The sequence below is a fragment of the Sander vitreus genome, chromosome 12 (assembly GCF_031162955.1).
Source record: "Sander vitreus isolate 19-12246 chromosome 12, sanVit1, whole genome shotgun sequence".
NCBI classification, from domain to species: domain Eukaryota; kingdom Metazoa; phylum Chordata; class Actinopteri; order Perciformes; family Percidae; genus Sander; species Sander vitreus.
This window is the reverse complement of record NC_135866.1, coordinates 27,910,620-27,931,663: the sequence shown is the minus strand read 5'-3', so window position 1 is coordinate 27,931,663 and position 21,044 is coordinate 27,910,620. Positions and strand designations below refer to the sequence as shown.

Below are 21,044 nucleotides of genomic sequence, written 5' to 3'. Positions count from 1 at the left end.
CAGATACAATTCAACACCTTTTATTTGAGATACATAATCCTAATGTATTTAATTTGCAACAAAAATCCCCAAACTTTGATTTGTACCTTGATTCATTTTTTCCCCCTTACTTTGTTTTGGTTAGTTTAAGATCTTAATAGATTCAAAAATATGGACATGTGGATATCTATATGTTTAATTTAGTAGATAACCTTAACTCCACATGTCCATATGCCATCTCACCTGAAATGTATTCGCTTTTCTGATCTCTCACACAAGCAAATTATCACTTATTTGCCAAGTCTGAAGAGTTTCACGTCAGGGTTTTAGTCCAGTCAGTCAGTCAGTCAGTAAGTAAGTAAAATAAGTACCTTGGAGGACATTCCTTCCCAGTGCAGAACTCATGAGTGGGCTCAGGTCTGGTCAGAGAATCGCAGTAACTGTCATCCACTTCAGTACCATCATATCGGACACAAAGGGCATAGCTAGTGGTGATACCTGGCAACACACACAGACACACAACAGAGAGTACACAGAGTGCAGATATAGATCAACAACATACATATACTGTACGCGTGCACTGAATGTGCAGCTGAGTTAGGACAATAATGGACAAGGTGCAGGCAAAGTAGACCGGTGCATTATTTTCTCTGTTAGGGCCATAGACTGTATAAATTACGTCTGTCTAACTGTGTGTCAATCACTGCTCATGCACACACATTTATTCTCCCTTGTGGGGGGAGGGGCTTAGGAGACAGTTTTGGGCTTTAGTGGAAAGGGGGGAGGGACTAAGAAGTTATCGATGTTCAAATTTTTTGGCTAAGTCGTGGATCTTCACAATCCTACCTACAGCACCTTTAACTGTATGTTGATGTTTACCTGTTGTACAGGTGGAGCTGCAGGGAGCATAAGCAGAAACCTTCCAGCGATACATGTCTGCCAGGCTAACATCTGGGTCCAGACCCACGTCAAAGTCATTACTGGAGAGGGACAGAAACAGAAACAGGTAGACAAGCACAATTTTGAAACCTGATATTTTCCAATTCATTTTTATAAAAAAAAAAAAACAATTATTATGCTGTCAGAAGAAAAGGAAACTTAATTCAGTTTTATTAAAAGTGAGCAGGCGTACAGGCAAGCTTCTACACAGTCGTTAGAGTGAAATGTGTGGATACAAGTAGGGATGCAACCAACGATTATTTTCATAGTCGATTAATCCGTCGATTATTTTCTCGATTAATCGATTAGTTGTTTGGTCTATAAAATGTCAAAACATGGTGAAAAATGTGGATCAGTGTTTCCCAAAGCCCAAGATGACGTCCTTAAATGTCTTGTTCTGTCCACAACTCAAAGATTTTCAGTTTACTATCACAGAGGAGAGAAGGAACTAGAAAATATTCACATTTAACAAGCTGGAATCAGAGAAATCTTGACTGACTCAAACCGATTAATCGATTATCAAAATAGTTGCCGATTAATTTAATAGTTGACAACTAATCGAGATCACAGGACTGATCTTTAAAAATTAATAAAAAACTATTTTTACAATTTATATAAAGTATTGCTCCTTATAAGCTATGAGTAAAGAGTAAATTAATGCCGATGCGATTATGAGAGTGTAATACAATAAGCAATTTTATGGCATACATGTGTTGTGAATTACATCTCATAGCATAACAGTGCCCTGGAAGAAAACACTGAATCTATTCCACAGCTGTTGGCTCATACCTCTCTGTGTTGGCTGCCTGGACCGCAGGCACCTGTTGCAGCTCTACCAAGATGGCAGGGTGTGTGTGCGAGTGTTTGCCAGTTTCTGTTTCTGTGTGTGTGACAAAGTGTGTGTCAGTAACTGTGAGAATGTCTGTGCGTATTTCTGTGTCCGCGGCGGACAACGTGTGCACATGTGTTTCTGCTGGCGAGTGTGGATCAGCGAGTGCGTGTTCAACAGAGTGTGTGTTTGACTGTGTGAGGGAGTGTGTGTTTGAGTGTGTCTGGTTGTAATGCAAGTCCTCCAGGAGCAGGTAGGGGGCCTCTTCTGTCTGGGCTGCAGAATGAACACTCTGGCTACCTGTGAATGGATACAAACAAAAGAATGAAGAGGTTTTAAGACATTACGGTATTTTGTTTGACATTAACGGATACATTACATACCAGTGAGAGTATTGCCTACATGTGTTTTGTGTGCAAAAATCCTAATTTGTAAAGTAACTAAAGCTGTCAGATGAACGTAGTGGAAATGTAGTGGAGTAGAAGCAGAAAGTGGCATGAAAAGAAAAGACTTAAAGGAACACGCCGACTTATTGGGACTTTAGCTTATTCACCGTAACCCCCAGAGTAAGACAAGTCGATACATACCCTTCTCATCTCCGTGCGTGTTGTAACGCTGTGTGACGGTTCCACCGGTAGCTTAGCTTAGCACAGAACCTGCAGGTAACTGGTTCCATCTAGCCTACTGCTCCGAATAAGTGACAACATAAAGCCAACATGTTCCTATTTACATGTTGTGATTTGTAGAGTCACAGCGTGTACAAATAACAAGGTCACATGAGACACAGCCATCTTCTAACCGTAAACAAACTGGGAACTATATTCTCAGAAAGGCGAAGCTCTGCTACTTCTGCTACTTGGGCGGAGTGATTTGCTTTGCAGCAAGCCTTTCTGAGAATATAGTTCCCGGTTTGTTTACGGTAGTTGGCTAGTTGGAACCAGTTACCTGCAGGTTCTGTGCTAGGCTAAGCTACCGGTGGAACCGTCAGACAGCGTTACAACACGCACGGACACGAGAAGGGTATGTATCGACTTGTCTTACTCTGGGGGTTACGGTGAATAAGCTAAAGTCCCAATAAGTCGGCGTGTTCCTTTAAGTAAAGTACAAGTACCTCAACATTTGTACTTAAGTACAGTACTTGAGTAAATGTACTTAGTTACATTCCCCCACAGCACTAGACTAAATTCATATTTTTTATCCTTTATTTTTTCTAGTTCTCACGTTAGCGTGTTTCACGGCATGAATGTGCAAAATAAGTGCCAGCAACTACAAAAGAACGCCTTGTGTTTGAGATTCAAACTGGCGGGGAGCTACAAAGGCTATTATTTAAACAGACTGTTTAACCAGTTGTTAAACTAAACTAATATCTTATTTTTTTTCTCTGTTTAAATGTCATTTTTATGATCTCTTCTTAAGTCAAGGGACAGGTACAGAACAGCACACTGGAGTTAGTAAGGTCTGCTGTATGTTTGAATAGGACGTAGTGTTTCTGTGTTATCCAACCCCTTTGTGTGGACGATTTGTCATGCTGAGGCCTATCCTACACCAATTACTAGTGGTGCTGACTCACAATACTGCACTAGCCCAAAAACAGAAGCAAAAGTCCCACAGCATTTCTCTGTTTTACAATGAAAATGTGTAAAAAGTATTATAATTATGATGATTATTATCTCTGCAAATATTATTGGTAAAACTTATCATGACATTTCCCTGTGTGTGTATATATAAAAATACTATTATACTAAACAGCTATTTTGTACATATTTGTTTCTGTATTTATTGTTTATTTGTTATTAATGTTTACAGTTTTTGCCCATTGCTTACACACTAAAAACGAATGCTTAGACCAAAGCCTTAATACCTAAACTTCTTGTAGCATTCCTTAAACACAGTGTAACCACAGCTTTAACACATTGTCAAATTTGCACTTTGTTTGCAATTCTTTCACACTTATTGCGAAACACTACACACGTTTTCTTACATTCGACACTTTGTTCAAAAACTAAATCTCCTGTACAAATAGGCCTCAGGTAAACCATTTTGAGAACGTTGCAAGCATGGAGGCAATGAGAGTCAGAGTAAGAGGAGGACAAAGAGAGAGAGAGAGAGGAGTCGGACGTGGAAGAGACATCGCCTGTGATGTTGACGAGGTCTTGTGGCCAGATCCCCACCACACACACGCACACACACACACACACACACGCACACACACACACACACACACACACAGACACACAACAAGTATATGTTTTTTTTTTCCCAATAGCAATTTACAGTATCCAGTAATATTTTTTTTTACTTTTGTTTTGTTGCTAAATTTGATGATTTGTGATTCTATTTTTCTTTATTTCTGTAAGAATGTTTGTTTTTTGTAAAAGCTCTTGTTTGATAACTGCAGAAATTCTACTTTTGAGTTTTACAGAAGACAATAAAAATAGAAACCCAAAGACTGCAGTGTTTTCTATAAAGCCCATCAGTGTGTTGCTGGTGATATGAAAGAGGAATTCAAATGGTGCTTGTGTGTATGATTTTGTTGCAAGAATTCATTTTTAGAAAGGAGTGTTAAGTTTTGATTGCAGTGTTTCATTTTGGCATAGATGTGAGTTGTTACTCTCCAAGTGCTATGTCTGATTGGCTTGTGTGTAGAGTTTTGATGTAATGAGCCAAATTCTGCAAAAAGTGTGTAAGCAATAGGCAAAAACTGTAATATGTTTGGTTGTGTACGTATGCACCTATCACCAAGGCAAATTCCACGTAACTACTGTGGCAATAAACTCCTTTCTGATTCTGATTATTGAAGTATTAAAAAACACACTAATGTTTTAATGTTTTATTTTCAAAAAAGGTATTTAAACACTCAACTACGGGGGGGGAAAAAAAAGCCTCATTTGTCTTTCCTACCAGGAAAAGGAAGCACGAGAATGTTGTCATCAGCAGTGGATGGCTCGTCAATTGAGTTGGAGGAACTTCCTAATAAACAGAAAAACAGCACATTAATGACAGACAGACAGACAGACAGAGAGACAGACGGACAGACAGTCAGAGAGACAGAGACAGACGGACAGACAAAGCCCACAACACTAAGAGGTTACTGACAATTTTGATAATGTAACAGCTACAAATTGGAAGTGCTTAATTGATTGACAGCCCTACTATTAATCAAACCCTCAAATAAAATCGATACAAAAATCCAGAATCAGCTATAGAGTACATTAATGTAAAATTAGATGCCGCAAAAACTAATTTTTCAAAACCAGTCGTCATGAAGTGTTGGACAAACTGACGGTGTCATCCTTAGGTCCTGCTGCCAACAAACGAAAAAATACCTCTTTTACATGTACATGTTGTATTCTGAGGTTTTATACCTTGTTGTAATAAATATCAGTTTGCCTTCGCTGTCTTTGTGAGCTAGCTAGATGTTAACTCTAAACCCGTGTGTCATGTTGTGTAATATAGTGTAATGTAATTTAGTTTTTTTAGATACTTTGTTTGGGGTTTTCCTGGTTTATTTCCCTTGATATTTTTGTTTTATACTTTCTTTTCTTTTCTTGTAGGTGTCATGAAATGTTTTAATAGTTTCCCTTTTCATATTGTCTGATTTAATATTGTTTTGGACCCCAGGAAGACTAGCTGGTCGTCTAGGCGTCAGCTAATGTGGATCCTTATAATAAACAAAAATAATTATATCAATCAATTATATATAAAAGAAACAATGTCATCATTGATTTTGAAAGCTATGCCCATTTTTACTCCATAACAGATTATTTGTCAGCTGACTAATAGACCAACCAAAAGCACAGTTATTAGAAGACAGATCAATCTCTGACTCACGGTAGCCAGACGGTACTGGAAGTCCTTGCTCCTCGACATCATTGTGGCTGAACACATGACCGGTGACATCAGCCGGTCTGTAGACCAACATGGCAGCTGGCGGTGGAGGGCTGGGTGTCCTGATCTCCACTACTTCCTTCTCCTCTTCTTCTTCCTGCAGCTGGACATGTGATTGGCCACCAGCTCCCAGCTGGGTGGTGAAGTGATGGACAGATGTCACACTCCCTCTGCTGTGATTCGCTGCTGTGAGTTGATCTCCTCTGACGTCCTCATTTTCCTCGTTATAGGTGAGGTTAAGATGCGAGTGGGAGGGGCCTGTGGTGATGCCTTCGGCCGCATTGATGTCATGAGATGTGCAGGGGATGGTGTATTCGTAGGTTATGTGGGGGAGCTTCCCAATCAGGTTGTAGTACTTCATGTCCAATGAGAAAAATCACACGTTAATGACGTCGTACTGGAATTTAAGTAATTCGTTATAATTGTAAAATGTAGTCTCGCATTGCTGTGGAGTAAGGTCTGGCTACACATCAGATACATTCTGGGGTGGGAGAAAGAGATGCTCTGGGTTGTTTGCATTTCTTTAAACAATCACAATTGTCTTGGGCGGCGCCAATTATGTACATGATATTAACTGTTCACACATTTATTTAAATGAGCTGGATACATGGCTAAACGTCATTTGCTCATACCAGTGTATCGCCGTGTGTACTTCGTCCACAAACGACTCAGTAAGATAGTAGACGCCGTAAACATATTCTTTGTAAATCTTTACAATCATTCCCAGAAAGAACCGAGCAGGCCTGCCTTGTTGCACGATCCAGATTTTCGTCAACACTTGCCATTTTCAGCATGTTGCTTGCATACTCGAAGTTTGTTTCTCGAAGCGAAGGGATTTTGAGAACGGCAACACGCAGAGAGCGGAAGGTGAGGGACATCTAGCGAGCAAGCCATGCACCAGATGTCAGGCAATTATCCTGGAAATGTATTTCCGTTGATCCAGACAAAGTAAGATGAGACACATACTGTATATTTGTGTGTGTGTGTGTGTGTGTGTGTGTGTGTGTGTGTGTACTACCATAACATTCAGGCCCTGAAGTGTTGGTCCCTGGGCAATGATATACTCCAGCCCATCAGAGAATATATTGCTTGGACGTCGGTATTTAAACACTGTTCCTGCCACATGGAAGTTTTGAGGATTGTCAAACAGAGTGTTTCCGTTGAAGAAGAAATGACCAGCTTCATCTGAAAGGGCTAGATAAGAGGGGAAACATCAGGGTAAGGGACTAAGACAGTGACAGTCAAAACTCGGACTCCAAGAACCCCAAAAAAAAAAACACATAAAGATTCATTCATTTTCAAGATAGTGGTACTAACAATATAGCTATTGGTTCTTGTTTTGGAAAGACCAATTAGAGTTAGACAGAAGATCCAAACAACCTCTATGCAGTCGGTACAAATAGAAGTCCAGATCATATTTAGCCTAACTTATTTCATATGATCATATTAGAAATGATTAAAAAAAAACTTCCTACAACCACTGTTACAGTGGCACTTTTTTTGCTCTAAATGTTGCTTTAAATCATTTGATTTCATACTCAGTTTATTGACCTGAAAGAAGTTGTAGGTTCTCACCCAGGATGTTCTCCGTCTTATGTCTCTCTATGATCTGAATGTCTGAAGCTCCAGCTGGGATGTTGGCGATGAACACATAGCCTGATGACAAAAACACCTACTTCACACACAGGCACGATTGTCAGGTGTGAACTAATCATCAGGAAACAGTGTAACAAAACTGTGTACTAAACGAAACAAAAGACATGGCAAAAAAGTCATAAATGTGTGTGTCTGTTGAGACACATAGACTGCATAAAACATGGACTTGGTCTCCATGACGTCATCCGTAGGTTTCTGAAGAGCCATCTTGGCAGAGCCTGCTCTTTTCAGGCACGTTTTTGAGTGACAACCATAGACAGTTAAAGAAATGATAGAACAGATCCCGTTGCTCTGGACGGAGACCAGTGAAGGATACTAGAAGCACTTTTCCGGTGATAGCTGAGCGTTACTGAGCAGCCTCCAACTGAGCTCAAAGATGTATATGTGACGTGAGCAACCTGTCTGAAAGTTGGAAGTCTTCTGGTAGCTATGCCAAGAGAAATCTCAATCATTCCGAATCTTGCAGAGACGGAGAGCGTAGGTATATGTAAGGAGATAATATAGGCACAGGCTAATTATTGCTAACTAAAATGCTAGTTAACATTAGTAATTAAACTTAAACAGCTAATGTGAGACAAACTGCCTGCGAGCTTCTCCTGTACTATACGGTAATTCCTCTACTATGTGACAGTAAGTCGCGTGGTTATGACACAATCGTTAGCCTATTTTTACAAAAACGTCTGCTACGGAGCCATAACATGAGGTACAAGGTAATGGAGCCTTTTATACATTGTCGTGTTTCTTTAGAAATAAACAATGGACAAATAAAGTCTTTAAACGCTTCAGATGTAAAGTTATTCGCTGTTAAAGTGACGTCAAAATGAATGGCAGTCAATGGAATGCTAACGCGGGGGAGTGCTTGTTAGCATCAAAATGGCGCCATAGGAGCTACGAGGTTGTGGAGAAAGACTTACCCCCTTGGTGACAACCAGACTTTGTTTAGTGCAGCTAGCCGTGTAAGTTTCAGATTTGAGGACAGACACCCTAACAGCGACACTACTGGATTACTACAAGATTTATTAAGTGTAAGCATTGATCATATTTTTTGTATGTGCTGTACTAGACGTTTTGTTCTTTTAAGTTAAAAGTAAAGTTTTGCTATGTAAATTAGCATTTAACATTAGCTAACTGCAATCTATAATGCTTGCTAGCTAAGTAGCTTACTGTTAGTACTGTTAACATTAGTGTACTCTGTATGTGTGTGTGTGTGTGTGTGTGTGTGTGTGTGTGTGTGTGTGTGTGTGTGTGTGTGTGTGTGTGTGTGTGCCTGAAAAAAAAGCCATCTTGGTTTTTTGCAACCGGATGTGATGATTTTTGCCAAGTGCGTGGAGCTGGGGAGGATGACGCTGCTTAACCAGTGTTGTTTATGGTTGCAAAGGCTCTGCGCTAAGCTAAACGCTAAATGAGGACAAGTTGCTGATTTTGAAGCGAGTCATCCAGCGGAGAACACAGACCTCCAGGTACTGCCGCCATTCATCTGCACGTAAGACAGAACAGAAAACCGGCAAACTATCCCTTAAATTACCAGCTAACACTAGCTTGTTTGGCAGAACACTGAACAAGACATTTTTAGGTGACCAAAATGTTCCAGTGAACTTTGCTGAAGTGATAACACACGGCGAGAGGGCCAAAGTTTAAGACTAAAACACGGACAACACCCAAAAACAAGTTCAGGTCTATTTTAATGTACTGTTTTAATGTAGTGTGATGGTTAGCATTGCTAAGCCTCTGTCATGATTGACAGGTCGGTGTGTAACCACACCCCTAAAGCATCCCCTGCTTTATTGTCTATTTTAAAATAAATGTGACCATAATTAACTAAATGAACATCATGCTGTATTGACGAAGACTTGAAACTAGCGATTGAGACCATAAACTCAATATGAAATGTTTACTGAGGTAATAAATCAAGTGAGAAGTGGGGTCATTTTCCAATTGACTTCTATAGAGACAGACTTCTTTTGGAGCCAGTGGCGTCGCCCCCTGCTGGAAATTAGATAGAATGCAGGTTTAAGGCACTTCCGCATTGGCTTCACTTTTCAGGCCCGGAAGCTTTGTCCATTATTTTTACAGTCTATGTTCCAGGCTTCTATGTCAAGACATTCTACAATAATTAATTACAGTTTGATTTTGATGAGAAGTGTTGCTGAAGGCCCAGAAAACCTTCAAAATAACCTGGGAAAACCCTGACGAACTTCCGGCAAATTTGAGATTTGCTCTGCCAGTCAGTCTGGCCAAGAGCACATTCAAGCTCATTTCCAATTTTTCCAAATCGAGGCACCAATCACAACCGTTGAGGCGGGCTTTACACGATGACGATAGCACAGCGACAGCAAGCAGCTTTTTGTTTACATTCAACATGACGGCCACCGAAGCGCAGCAACCCGTTGATGCCGCTGTAGCTGCTACGTCACCCGGATCGTTGGTCTGATTGGTTGAAGGACTATCCAATTGCACCCAGAGGTATCCGTTGGTGACGCCTCTTTGGAAATGAATGAACCTTCCCCAGACCCACTCTCAGTTACAACTGAGAAGGGTCTGGTGTCAACCAGGCTACCTTCAAAAGGCAACGGCTGACTGATAAGTGGAATAGAAATGTTGATCCAGCATATGTAGTGTTGTTGTGCCATTGTAACCAAATTCAACACTGGGTAACTTAACTCGAGAATAATGAAATTTATACTCGTATGCACATCTGTCTACATGTGTGTTTGTGTGTGTGTTACCTAACTGTGCGAGTGCCTTCCTGTATGATCCAGAGATGCGCTGGCAAGATGTCCCGTTGCCTCCACATACTCCGCATCTGTCTACTGTCTTACTGCTGTACAGTTCTCCATCACAACCTACAGGCTGGAGGAGAAGAGAAATTGAAAATGAAGAGTTAGTTATTTAGAGGCTTCACTCATCCACGCAGTGGATTTCTCTCATCTGAAGACACAGAAACATTTGTTAAAAGTAAAAAAAAAAAAAAAAAAATCATTTTGTATAAGTAATTCTTCCAGAAAAATAAAATCACATATTTTTCTTGTTGGGTTACCTGACATATTCCCTCTATACAGACTCCATGGTATTTGGCATCGCGGCAGAATGTACCATCGTGGGCAGGAACTAGCAACTGTCGCTCACCGCTGATGGTTGTACACTGCAGGTCACAGGGCTTATTGGAGATGCTGATGTAATCAGCTACACAGGAAATTACATATTTAAAATGACATTTACTTTAATGACATCATAATATAGGATTCTTTGCAATGACGTCTACAAAATTCAATTAGTTACATGTGGTTATCATTTGGGATTGCCCAAGTGCAAAGTTGCCTAGTACGGCTTTAACTACTACAAGAGCAACAACTAAAGGAGATTGAGATGAAAAAGGAGTTTGCGCTTCAACAATGGAGATTCTCAGTGGAGTGCTGACCCCAAAATCTAATAGGCATGTTCCAAAAAGTAAAGAAAAGGTGGCACGTCTCAAGTTAAGGAGGACAAAATCCTTTCATTTCAAATCATTTCACTTGTTTAATTAGGCTCACATCACAATAAATCAACGCTGACACGTTTCGACACAAAGCCTTCTTCGACAGTATTTTGTCTTCCTTAACTTAGGGAACTTGAGATGAGGAGATGTGCTACCGTTTCTTCACTTTTTGGAACCAGAGGAGATCGTCTTACTCCGAGGAGACAAAGTAGTTTTGGCCAATCTGCTTTTTCTGTCAGAGCCTCCCAGGATTGGAACGACTTACCTAAGAAACTGTGCCAACTATCAGTCCTTCTCTACAACATTAAGAGAAACTTGTGTTGTTCGTTGTCTTTTTTGTCATTATTATGCATAGAGTAAGAGCTGCTCCTACTTTACATTGTGTTGTAATGGTGTCTGTAATTGATTATGTGTGTCCTAAGAGATGTCTCTCTTGTCTCTCTGTAGTGCAGGCTGTTTGTTTCTGCTTTTTTCCCCCCGGCTTTTTATCATTGATTGTATTTTCAATGCTTTATTATAACGTCTGTGCTTTTAACTATTGCCTGACTACAGATGAAAATGATCCTTTCTGGCTAAGTCTGGCATATTTTCAGAAAGTATGATAGATAAACAGATAAACTCAAATAATCTAAAGTGGTAGATGAGTAAACTCGATCTTTCACACAACAATTTAATTTATTCAAGAAAGGACAACAGCCAGGTTGTGAATGTTAATGGCCAGTATAGACAGCTGAAAGAGCATGGAGAGAGGCCACACCAAGGCATTGTGGTTTCCATAGACTGTGTTAAAGATTGATACCTGACAGACAGACAGACAGAAAACAGACAGACAGACAAAAAAAAACGGGTACAAAGACTAATAGATTTGATATTATACCTGGGTAAAGAGGTATCCACTGATAGTATCTTCTTCCAAATGCTTTAGAATTGAATTGGGAACACTGGTGCTGTTTGAAGCTCACACTTGGGCTGGGACAGGGCTTCAAAAACACAAAACACACACAACACAATATACACAAACACATCTGGAAAAGGATACCTGCAGCTCACAGGGTTGAGTTTGTTGGTTTTTTACTAGGTTCTTCCATTAGCCCTGTGGTTCCCAAACTTTTTCAGCAGGCCCCACTTTTGTGGATAAAATCTGAATATATAGGCCTATATGTTTATAATAGTTAAACTTAACCTATTTACATTGATACATATTTGATTACAATGTTGCAATGTTTAGGCTAGTAGATAGTTACTTTTTTTTTAATGCACATATTTGTTTTATTTCACACGTGCTTTGGCGATGTAAACGTCTGTTTTCCATGCCAATAAAACCCCTCTGAATTGAGATCAGCTGTTTCTCCGCGAAGGGGAGAGAGAGACAGATAGAGAAAGAGAGAGGAGTGCGCACCAATCAGCTGTTTCTCTCCGCGAAGGGATAGTCAATGAGACACAATGGGATTTGACTGGGAAATTGTGGGCACCGATACATATTTTCTTGCCGTTGTTTTGGTAGTTGTGGAGCTGTTTCAATTCAATTCCATTTTATTCATAGTATCAAATCATAACAAGAGTTATCTCAGGACACTTTACAGAGAGAGTAGGTCTAGACCACACTCTATAATTTCCAAAGACCCAACAATTCCAGTAATTCCCCCAAGAGCAAGCATTTAGTGCGACAGTGGCGAGGAAAACCTCCTTTTAGGAAGAAACCTCGGGTGGTGGGAAGAACTCCCTTTTAGGGAGAAACCTCAGACAGACAGACCCAGGCTCTTGGTAGGCGGTGTCTGATGGTGCCGGTTGGGGTGTGATGAACAATGGCAATAATAGTTATAATAAAGATAATGGAACAAAAGCATAGCAGGACGTAGCAGGGCACTGCAGAGCGTAGCAGGGTGTAACAGGGCATAGCAGGGCGCGGCATAGCAGGTGTTTGGTGTAGCTTCATCGTCTGCTTCACGTTTACCCAGCAGTCCTTTCACAAACTTGTCCATGCTTTGCTAGCAGTGCAGCAGAACCATGCATCATCTATTTATATTTAGTATCTGTGCCAACACCCCCCCCCCACCAGTTTGGGAACCACTGCATTACCCTCTGTGTTCTTAAGGACTTAACAGAGAATGAATCCGTATAGTATCAATATAATTGTAGCCTCATACCTGGTCTGGACAGAGCTGGTACTGTTTAGGAGAGCCAACACAATATGAGCTGTTTACATTCTGGGTGGTGGACAGCCTGAGACAGACACAGAATACAACATGGTTAATACACTGTATTACATGGACAACACACAAGATGCATAAAATAATATATTGCCAATGTCTTCAGCTTTGCATCCAACACTTTCATTCCAGTATCACAGAGAGAGGGTGATGGCCTAGAAATGTATGAAACCGGTAACTCATGATGCGTTAGTACTTTATCTATTATGAACTTACCCTTGGCAAATATACCATGAACATTAACTAACAAAGATCACTGGTATTGTATACTTTGTGTATACTTGATTTACACTATACGTATGTGAAAAGCAATTAATGTTACGATGATCTGTCTACACACGTTTATGTATGTGCGTGTGTAGTTGTTGGAACTCTATTATGCCACTGTTTTTGTTTTAAAAAAAAAAAAGACTCTTACAGGTTGGGTGATAAAATGTTGCTTAATTTCAAGGCTACACTTCTAAAATAACTGCACTATTTAGTCAAAAAGAAGAAAGAAATGTATGAAACCAGGGTGAAGAAAAGAACAGGGAGAACCATCCACAACCATCTTTATCCAAAACCATTCTTCTGGTATACAGACAATTATGCCCACACACTGCTTTACTTGACATCTCCCCCATTACTATTTCTTTGTGGAATAAACACTACTTTGTGATTCACTGACATTTAGTGCTCATAATAAAAAGGGAGTATGTATCCGTAATGAATTGTTATAGCAGCTGTCACCATGAGCAAACAGTACTTATATACACTTCTCAGACACATTCAAAGTGCTTCATTCTGACTAATTCTAATGTTATCCCCATTACTGTCTCAAACTACTAACTACCACCACATTCATAACCATCACTTGTTAAATATTTTGTTTTTTTAGCCGTAAATTCTACCTTCCTTTTGTTGCAGCACTCCATTTTTCCAAGTGAGAAGCACTTCATTCTATAAAGGCTGCTTTCCAACCACTTCTCAGCAGTTCCTTGAGTTAGCTTAGATTTAATAAAAAAGATAATACCACTCATATCTAGAGGAAGAGGTAGGCTGCGAACATTGTCTAAATCAATCACTGCACAATCCAGTGTTGTAGTACTCAAGATCGCTCTTGGTCTCAAGACCACTTTTTGAAGGTCTCGTCTCGGAATCGACCCCATTTTTACTCAGAGGACTCAGGATTTTATTTCAAGACCGGTCAAGACCACAACTGCAGGGATATCACTAAGTTGCCTGTGCATTGTCTAATTGTATGTGTTAACAGCATTACTGTGATTGGATGTAAAACTTCCTGCTTCAAATGCAACCAATAACTTAATAATAATTTCTAATTTGAAATTTGTTACTGTTCTCCCCCTTAAAGCGTAACTCTCGCCAAAACGCAACCTAGGGTCTTTTTGTGAATGTACCCGAGTCAAACTTTCGTTTAAAAGCATATTTAGGACGGAATCGCCACTTTTAAGATTTACCCTATTCTCGTTTTTTGGTCAAATGGCCTTTTGAATGGCAGTGCTAGGGGCACTTTTATGCTAGCATCAAAATATCTATTTTTAAAACACTAAGAAGGCTCGACACAACATGAGACTTTGCTCAAAGTATCACCAGGGGCTCTACACCTTAACGAAATGACAACATTGTTTGTGTTCCCAGAGTTTACTAAAAAGAAGGTTTTGAACAACTCACGTTAGCAGTTGTTGTTTCCGGCCGCTACCACCTCGGCAGTCAAAACGAGTTGATATCTGAATGTGAATGAATGGACTCCATGTGAGGCTCCTTTTTTCAACTACGAGGTCAATATTGTTTTTCAATAACGACAAAACAAGAAATAATCCGTGCATTTATATGGAACTAAGCTTTACGAGTTTTCCGTCTTTACTCTCCTCCCTGTTATGTTGCATTCGGAAATTGATTGTTTTTGACTGATAAAATGGCTGCAGCTGGAAACAACAAGAGCTACGGTGAGTTGTTCAAAACCTTCTTTTTAGTAAACTCTGGGTACACAAACAATGTTGTCATTTCGTTAAGGTGTAGAGCCCCTGGTGATACTTTGAGCAAAGTCTCATGTTGTGTCGAGCCTTCTTAGTGTTTTAAAAATAGCTATTTTGAGGCTAGCATCAAAGTGTCCCTAGCACTCCCATTCAAAAGGCCATTTGACCGAAAAACGAGAATACAGTAAATCTTAAAAGTGGCGATTCCGTCCTAAATATGCTTTTAAACGAAAGTTTGACTCGGGTACATTCACAAAAAGACCCTAGGTTGCATTTTGGCGAGAGTTACGCTTTAACACACACGCCAAAGAAAGTGGTCTGGTCTTGGTCTTGACTCGGTCTCAATCCCTCAAAGTCTTGGTCTTGACTTGGTCTCAACCCCTCAAAGTCTTGCACTTGGTGATGACTTGGTCTCGGTTTAGGACCTAAATCTTAGGTGGTCTTGACTACAACACTGGCACAATCATAATATACCTTATTTCGCTCTCTCCCTAATCCCCCTTGCTCAAAAAGCTGGTAACAGACTCAAACTGACATTAACCAGGAACTGCTCTAGCCTGGTCCTACCAGACTCTCGTACATTTCATTTGTACAGAGAGTCTGGCCACTCTCCATTAACAAGTGTTAACTTCCTTGAAGGCGGGTACTCTGTTGAAGTTTAAAACTATTGGATTTGCCCAGAGCCACTTTGGATCTGCCATAACCAATCGTTAACGTTTGGTTGTGACGTATGTCATGCGCTTGTGCAACAAGAGGGGAGACTGACAACAACTATCGGCTTATATTTAGCATTAGTATCGCTAGCGTTAGCCTTAGCCATCTCCTTCACCACTAATGGAGCGAGCTGGAAAATCAAACTTTTCCCGAACCCCGTGGAGAGGAGGGCCACAACATCATGGCCACCAACAAAACTCAGCAAAGATTGTTCTTGCTCGGGCTTTAACTTCTGGATATTCGGCAGCATTGCTGCCACAACGGACCGAATGGCTTCGCTCGCATCTTTCTAGTGCACGTCCTCAACGTCATCGTTCTCAGCCACTCCCTCTGTTCGCTGATTGGACCTACAAATATTTGACCGGAGAAAACCCAAGAATATACCGCAAACCCAGACGGAGTACTGAAGGGAAATGAAAATTGAGCGGAAGTACGTAGGATGGCAGAGCCAGGCTAGAACTGCTCTACCACTTAAAAAAAAACTACTTTGGGAGGTTTGATGACTTGCACAGGGGAACATCGGCAGTGCCCAGGAGGCAGACTGGTGCTTTCGCCAACTGCCAGTGCGCACTCCATACCTGGTCCACACGGGGACTTCTACTGGGTTACCCAAACCAAGTCCCCACGGACTGAGCTACTGCCGCCCCTCTTCATGTCACCCCACTTCACACTCAGAACCTTCTTTGTTTGAGTGATCTGATATCGATTCATAAAGTAAAAATTAACCTGGTAACCAGGTAAACATTAACCTGGTACATTATAAAAAAGTATTTGAGCGTTGCTTCTTCAATTTACAGCATAAGTTCTCTGAGAATTTCTTTTATATCCAAGCAAAATTGGTATTGTAACTGAAATTTCCCTAACCTAACTGATATTGAATCAAATCGGAAATATAATCAAATTGGGACCCTGTGAATCGGAATCGGATTGATAAATCATTGGCGATACCCAGCCCTATTCAAAAGTGGACATTGTGAGGTACGAACGTCATATTGTGGTTGTGTGACTACTAAGTTCCTACATTTACAGTATGTCTGCAGAGGAAACAAGACATGTGATCAACATTAGCTGACTCTGAAAAACACTTACAACTTGAATGTGTTTCTTTTTTTAGATACTCTTTGGGGCATTTATAGGCCCTTATTATTTATAGGACAGCTGAAGACATGAAAGGGGAGAGAGAGAGGGAATGACATGCAGCAAAGGGCCGCAGGTCAGAGTCGAACCCGCGGCCGCTGCGTGGAGGAGTGAACCGCTACACGTGCGCACGCCCCACCGGGTGAGCTACCCAGGTGCCCTTGAATGTGTTTTTTGACTGTAGAAGCAGTAAGGACCGCTTTATTCACTTTTTAACAAGCTGATGGAAGCACATCTCAAGGGTCTCAGAACTTCACAAGTTTGCAAGATTTCGCAACAACTAACATGTGTTTGCAACAGATGTACCAAGGAAAATCTGTCTTAGAGTGCTGTAGTTTATGGTTAACATGATCCTAATTCTGTGTGTGTTGGGAAGGACCTACAGGAGTCCAGCATGGAGTTCATGCATCTGTCTTTCATTACCGTGTTAACTGCACCCCCGCATACACCTCCTCTGTCTGTCTATCTGTGTCTCTCTTTCTTCAGCCCATCCTCCTACACTGTTTAGACGGTAAAGCAGGAGAGACCGCAGGAAGAGGTGAGCGGGAGGTCACTATGTGAGAGTGTCACATCTAATTGGTAGAAGGTGATGAGGGTAAAGCAGGAGAGGAAGAGGAAGAGGAGGGAGGAAAAAAGCAGGGGAAATGGGGAGGAGGTGCACAGGGCATGGAGTAAGAAGAGGAGAAGAATGTGAAAATAAAAGAATTGGAGTTGAGAGAAAAAGGGTATACAAAAAAATGGAAAGGGACAGACATGAGAGAAGAAAATGGGAAGGAGAAGAAGAAAGACGGAAGAAAGAAAGGGGGAGGTGGGGGATGAGGGCCAACAGTGGGGGCACAGTGGCGTTAATCTTGGTTGACAGACATTCCGCAAGTCTGACGGGAGGTCAAAGGTAACAAGATGGCTACAAACACACATTCTATCAACGCTCTACCTAACTTCCCTCCTACTATACGGCCATGTCTCTACTCATTCTTCCAGTGTGTTTTTGCTGTGTGCATAAGTGCGCACAGCAGTTCTAACTGTGCTAGGGCTGCAACTAACGATTATTTTCATTGGTCGATTAATCTGTCGATTATTTTCTCGATTAATCGATTAGTTGTTTGGTCTATAAACTGTCAGAAAATGGTGAGAAATGACGATCCGTGTTTTCTAAAAAGCCCAAGATGATAAAGATATTTTAATTAATAAAATAAATAGATTCCCCTGCTCACAGTGTTGCTGCTTCATGGCTCCTCGAGGTTTAGTTTAGTTTATTTTGGTCATATGTAACTTACAACATTTAATACACTGGTAATAAACACAAAATAAACATAACGTTCATGTTTTTTCTTGCAAAAAAAAAAAAAATACTAGATAAAAGGTGGCTAAAGCTAAACTTGAACATAAGTTAACGAGCCGAAGAGGAAGAGGTTTTCAACGAGATGGTAGACAGCAGTCAGATGCCCCAGCCACGTTTAAGTTGTTTTAATTTACAGACTGAAAAACTGTTCTAACAGTTTGGACTCGCAGTGAATAAAGACAGAAAACCTGCACTTAACCTTTTCACGGGCATTTTCTATTCATAGTTAGACTGATATTGTGATATATCATTATAGGATTGTCTAGCTATATATTTGAATTGCTGTTTAGTGATATTATTGTATCGTAAGATACCCTGTCATTCCCACCCCTAGTACAAACCAAAATATTAAAGTGCTCATATTATGCTCATTTTCAGGGTCATAATTGTATTTAGAGGTTGTACCAGAATAAGTTTACATGGTTTGATTTTCAAAAAACACCATATTTTTGTCGTACTGCACATTGCTGCAGCTCCTCTTTTCACCCTGTGTGTTGAGCTCTCTGTTTTAGCTACAGAGTGAGACATCTCACTTCTGTTCCATCTTTGTTGGGAGTCGCACATGCTCAGTAATTAGGTAAGGACTACTAGCCAGTCAGAAGCAGAGTATGAGGGTGTGCCCTGACAGTACCTAGGTAAGGACTACTAGCCAGTCAGAAGCAGAGTATGAGGCGTGCCCTGACAGTACCTAGGTAAGGACTACTAGCCAGTCGGAAGCAGAGTATGAGGGCGTGCCCTGACAGTACCTAGGTAAGGACTACTAGCCAGTCAGAAGCAGAGTATGAGGGCGTGCCATCCTAGCAGCTAGGCGAGCATTATAACGTGTATTACAAAGTGACGCACGTTTGTCTCTGAAGTAAAGGCTGGACTACAATAGAGCTGTTTGGAGCAGTTTGTGAACAGTGTTTTCTGTTGGAGATGGTAAGTCCCTTTGGGGGGGGGACTTTGGGCTTTTTCACTTTGTAAACCGATTACGTGCACAAAAAAGATATATAACATGATAAAGGAAAGGGAAAAAGCCAAAAAGCATAATATGAGCACTTTAAGAAAGAAGAGTAACATAGAAATACTTGTCCCATTATACATATGTGTGTATGCAACCATATAGTTTTTTGAACACACTACCTCTGTATGAGACAGTGTCTCTCCTGACTCCTCACTCCTCCTCCACAGCTCCTGGAACAAGAGGACCAACTGGACCACTCTCCCCACCACTGAAACAGCTCCTCCTGGGAGAAAACATAATAGAACAGTCAAAAAATTTTCACTAGAGAGAGGTGTTGCTCCAATAAGAAGGGCTGGGTATCGCCACTGATTTCCTGAATCAATTTGATTTCAATTCACAAGGTACCGATTCAATCTGATTTTCAGTTTTGGTTAATTATCGTTTCGATCAGGGACATTACAGATACTATACCAATTCAGCTTGGACATGAAAGAGATTTTCAGAGAACTAATGCTGGAAATTGTACCCAAAAAAACATTTAACCTGGTGCATTTAAAAATGTATTAATGTTGTTGAAAAATGACCCCTAACCAGTTACAAAGAGACAGAACAAGTCCTTTCTTTATTGCAGAGGGTGTGATGCAGAGACGGTAAACCTAAAGCCATACATCTGTGAAAATGGCCATGGCCGTTTTCCCCTTGCCAAAACTGAGCCTAAAGCTTGATTTATACTTCATCGTAGAATCTACGCCGTTGCTACGTACGTAGGTACGTGGAGACTCGAACCTACGCCGGACGCAAAACAAATGCTTCCCACTATGGACACGCCAAGACCCGCCCTTTAATAGCAGCCCGATTGGTTGGGGTTAGGCATTGACCTCGAGTGGTTGAGGTTAGGATAGCCGATTGGTCAGGTGATAGGACCTGTACAAATCGGGTTACGTTACCTTGCGTAAGCATGGACGCCTGGCCAATAGTAGCTATTAAAGGGCGGGTCTTGGCGTGGCCATAGTGGGAAAAACAATATCGCACGCCGGACCCTACGCCGCATGCAACATTTTTTTTTTGCAGGGTGATAGAGGAAGACTCATGAATATTCATTAAGGAACTCATCTCTAAATGGCTAGTACTCATTGCCTGCTCTGGTTGGGTTGGTTAGGTTTAGGCAAGAGGAGTGGGATTGGTTATGGTTAGGGTAAGAATGTCAGGGCAAGCCAATCAGGGATGAGTCTTCCCCTACCACCCTGCAAAAAAAAAAATGTGCACGCCGCCCGTAGCCTGACGTGCCCCGAGTCATTTCCTGGTTCTCCTTCTCCATAAACAACATGAAATCAAGGAGAGGGTTAACTTTTCCTGCTACAGATTTCCCACCGTGGTCAGAAAGCACAGGGGAGACACTTTGTTTCTCTCACTAGGACTCTAGAGTCGGTACTCACTTTGAAGATAATCGCCATCACTCTCTCACTTTCTCCCTCGCTCTACCACCCACTCCCCACACACACACACGCCGGCTTGACGCACACACCAACGCACAAGTGTAAACATCAGGCCACTTACGTAGGCTACAGCAAAAGCTCTGCGTGGAGCCTCCGCGGAACCATAAATCAAGCTTAACTTTGGAGCGTTATTTAGCATGACATGGATTTCTTAGATCATAGGCTCATAGGATACCAATATTTTAACTCTAGCTTTAAAACAGAGCCTCTGGAGAGATTGATATCAGGTTTGTATGAATCGATATTGGATCATTCAAATGAAGATCGATTTGAATCGGAAAAATCATTTTTTTTAAACCGCTGGGTTTAAAAACCTCTCCAGTTGATCCAGAATGCTGCGGCAAGTGTACTGACAAAAACTAGGAAGATATCATATTTCTCATGTATTAGGCTTACCTTCTCTGCACTGGCACTGGCTCCCTGTAAAATCAAGGATTTTATTTTTTAAAAAAGCACT

The 21,044-nt window shown here is 41.0% G+C and overlaps 1 protein-coding gene across 1 annotated transcript in view; it reads right to left on the bottom strand.

Moving 5' to 3' along the window:
• The window catches only part of LOC144526124 (ADAMTS-like protein 2), a 28,725-nt gene extending 8,180 nt beyond the window's left edge, over positions 1–20,545 (bottom strand). Inside the window, exons 1-13 of the mRNA XM_078263339.1 lie at positions 20,528–20,545; positions 19,271–19,374; positions 12,914–12,989; positions 11,644–11,746; positions 10,329–10,474; positions 10,018–10,141; positions 7,211–7,291; positions 6,654–6,829; positions 5,579–5,990; positions 4,649–4,717; positions 1,708–2,047; positions 859–959; positions 351–477 (exon numbers count right to left, since the gene is read on the bottom strand). Of these exons, the coding sequence (XP_078119465.1) occupies positions 351–477; positions 859–959; positions 1,708–2,047; positions 4,649–4,717; positions 5,579–5,990; positions 6,654–6,829; positions 7,211–7,291; positions 10,018–10,141; positions 10,329–10,474; positions 11,644–11,746; positions 12,914–12,989; positions 19,271–19,374; positions 20,528–20,545 (1,877 nt within the window). The remainder of the gene's footprint in view (positions 1–350; positions 478–858; positions 960–1,707; positions 2,048–4,648; positions 4,718–5,578; positions 5,991–6,653; positions 6,830–7,210; positions 7,292–10,017; positions 10,142–10,328; positions 10,475–11,643; positions 11,747–12,913; positions 12,990–19,270; positions 19,375–20,527) is intronic.
• Between the last annotated feature and the right edge of the window lie 499 nt (positions 20,546–21,044).